The sequence below is a fragment of the Limulus polyphemus genome, unplaced genomic scaffold (assembly GCF_000517525.1).
Source record: "Limulus polyphemus unplaced genomic scaffold, Limulus_polyphemus-2.1.2 Scaffold1307, whole genome shotgun sequence".
NCBI classification, from domain to species: domain Eukaryota; kingdom Metazoa; phylum Arthropoda; class Merostomata; order Xiphosura; family Limulidae; genus Limulus; species Limulus polyphemus.
This window is the reverse complement of record NW_013666917.1, coordinates 47,270-49,654: the sequence shown is the minus strand read 5'-3', so window position 1 is coordinate 49,654 and position 2,385 is coordinate 47,270. Positions and strand designations below refer to the sequence as shown.

The window sequence follows — 2,385 nt, the reverse complement described above, 5'->3', positions numbered from 1 at the left end:
ATTATAAATAAGTTTCGTATTTATAATCGTACAATCAGAGAGAAGAATTTATTAAATTAGAGTTTTATTCTTTCATTAACTGTTGTCACAATAATATTACTTTTAATATTTAATGTGCACTAAAGTAAAATGACAACATCTGAAACTAATGAATGCTCTTTTACACAATAAAATTCTCTTTCTAATTTCATTGTAGTTTAAATTTTTTCGGTATTTTTTACTATTACTTTTTTCTTTATTTTTAGTACATTATATTATTTCGCAGTGAGGCGCTACAATAGACTTTAGTGCCTGGAGTGAAAGAGCCGTTCAAACGTTATCTAATCGTAATGTCGATAGCGCTTAGTTATACATAAACCTGAAAAAAATTGTTTAATGTAAAATGTCTTATTGATGAAACCGCCATGAATATATAGGTTAGTTGTGCCCAAAAATGTGTTTTATAGCTTACTAAGTGTGTCAGTTTGCGATTTAAGCCTAAACAAATCCCTTTCTGTCACGAAATAACGCTTAATCTTTGGTGACGTCATATATATGACGTTACACGGACAATATGGAGAGAATTTCAGAATCTGGGAAGTGTTTGGTTATAGCTTTGATGATTATTTTAAAAACAAGTTTTGTAATCGAAACAGGTAGGTGTGTTGTTTTCCATTCTAGGGTATGGGATATTATATTTTTTAATAGAAATAGTATTAATTTTAATGAGCGTAATAATATCAGCTATATCCCCATATTAATTCACGTTGTCCCCCGGTGGGACAGCGGTAAGTCTTTGGATTTACAACGCTAAAATCAGGGGTTCGATTCCCCCTCGGTGGACATAACAGATAGCCCAATGTGGCTTTGCTATAAGAAAACACACACACACATTAATTCACATTGTGTGTTTGTTTGTTTATCTTACAATTTAGAAGCTAGGAGGACCACACTTGGCATGCGAACTCGGGATGGCTTGGGAGTGTTCTTATCTATATGACAGCGGCTGGCATGACCTGGTGATTAGGGGGCTTGACTCGCAATCTGAAGGTCGCGGGTTCGAAACCCCATCGCTGAAAGTGCCCGCGGTGGATGGTGTTGACTAGCTGCCTTCCCTCTAATCTAGCACTGCTAAATTAGGAAGGGCTAGTGCAGATAGCCCTCGTGTAGCTTCGCACGAAATTCAAAACAAACCAAATCAATCCATATGACAGCTTCCTACTGGAGGGCTAAAATGCGCCGAAAAGGTCACCAAGGCATTATTGGGTCTAGGAATAGGTTTTCAGGGTTTATAAACCCAAATAGGATATAGGAGCTTGTGTTCTTGGGCCTCCTCAGGATCCCAGGTCCATTATCTTTGAAACTGTTTTCATATTCCCATTCACAAGCCAACGGGATCAAACGTTACATACATGATTAAGTACCACGAACGGGTGTCGTAACGGGATTTGTTTTTTTTTGGGTACGAACCATCTTTGTGGTGTAGTTATAGAAATATTTGGGATAATGGATGAGCTTGATCGGTACATTAATTTCGGTTTTTGTGAATAATGGGTGGCCATTTTCAAATAGTAAAGGCTGTAATGGCCAACTGATATTAAGTAAAGATTACCAAACATTACCTCTCTTTCAATTTTTATTGAAACGTGTTGCTCTTCCTATGCTTTGACGTGTTTATGCACTGAAAATTTGATTATAGATGAAAATAACTATCCAGTTTCGTAAAATAAAATTAAAAAAAAAGGTTGTATATGTTTGTATTCCACATGCGTTAAATATTTGGAATGTTTGAACAGCACTCTATACGACACATAGGCTGAACGACCAAGTCAACAGACCTTTTATTTCTGGTATACTTGTCCTTAATTTAAGGCTGCTGACTAAAGGCGTTGGAGAGGGGGGCAAACAATTGTTTGATTTCACCGCTTACTTCGCTATCCATAAATGAATTGACTGTTACTTTTATATCTTCTCTTAACTAGATAAGCTGTCATTTTTACAGCGCGCTCACAGTTGAAAGTGCGCAACATGTTGAACGATATATACTGAACCGAAACTCAGGACTTTCACGTCCACAGTACAACACCATAGTCACACCTGACCCTCTACAAACACTAAATATAGTTAGAAGAATAATTAACAATACTGAAAATCATTTATTGAAATGACCTCTGTACTCTGTACATATATATTAATCCACTATGGAACTGTATTCATACATATGTATATTAATCTGCTATGAAACTGTATTCATATATATACATACTGATTTGCAATGAAACTGTATTCATATATATATACATATTAATTTACAATGGAACTGTATTCATATATATATATTAATCTGCTATATAACTGTATTCCTACATGTGTATATATATATGTTTATTAATATGCTAAGGAACT

General features: G+C 35.1%; 1 protein-coding gene across 2 annotated transcripts in view; it reads left to right on the top strand.

Moving 5' to 3' along the window:
* The first annotated feature begins 286 nt into the window (after positions 1 to 286).
* LOC106463029 (Down syndrome cell adhesion molecule-like protein 1) overlaps positions 287 to 2,385 on the top strand; it is a 38,310-nt gene continuing 36,211 nt past the window's right edge. For both annotated transcript variants that reach the window (XR_002611400.1, XM_022390442.1), the window contains exon 1: positions 287 to 635. Coding sequence is in view for 1 of the 2 variants with exons in the window: in XM_022390442.1 (XP_022246150.1) it covers positions 554 to 635 (82 nt within the window). In the remaining variant the exon portion in view is untranslated. The remainder of the gene's footprint in view (positions 636 to 2,385) is intronic.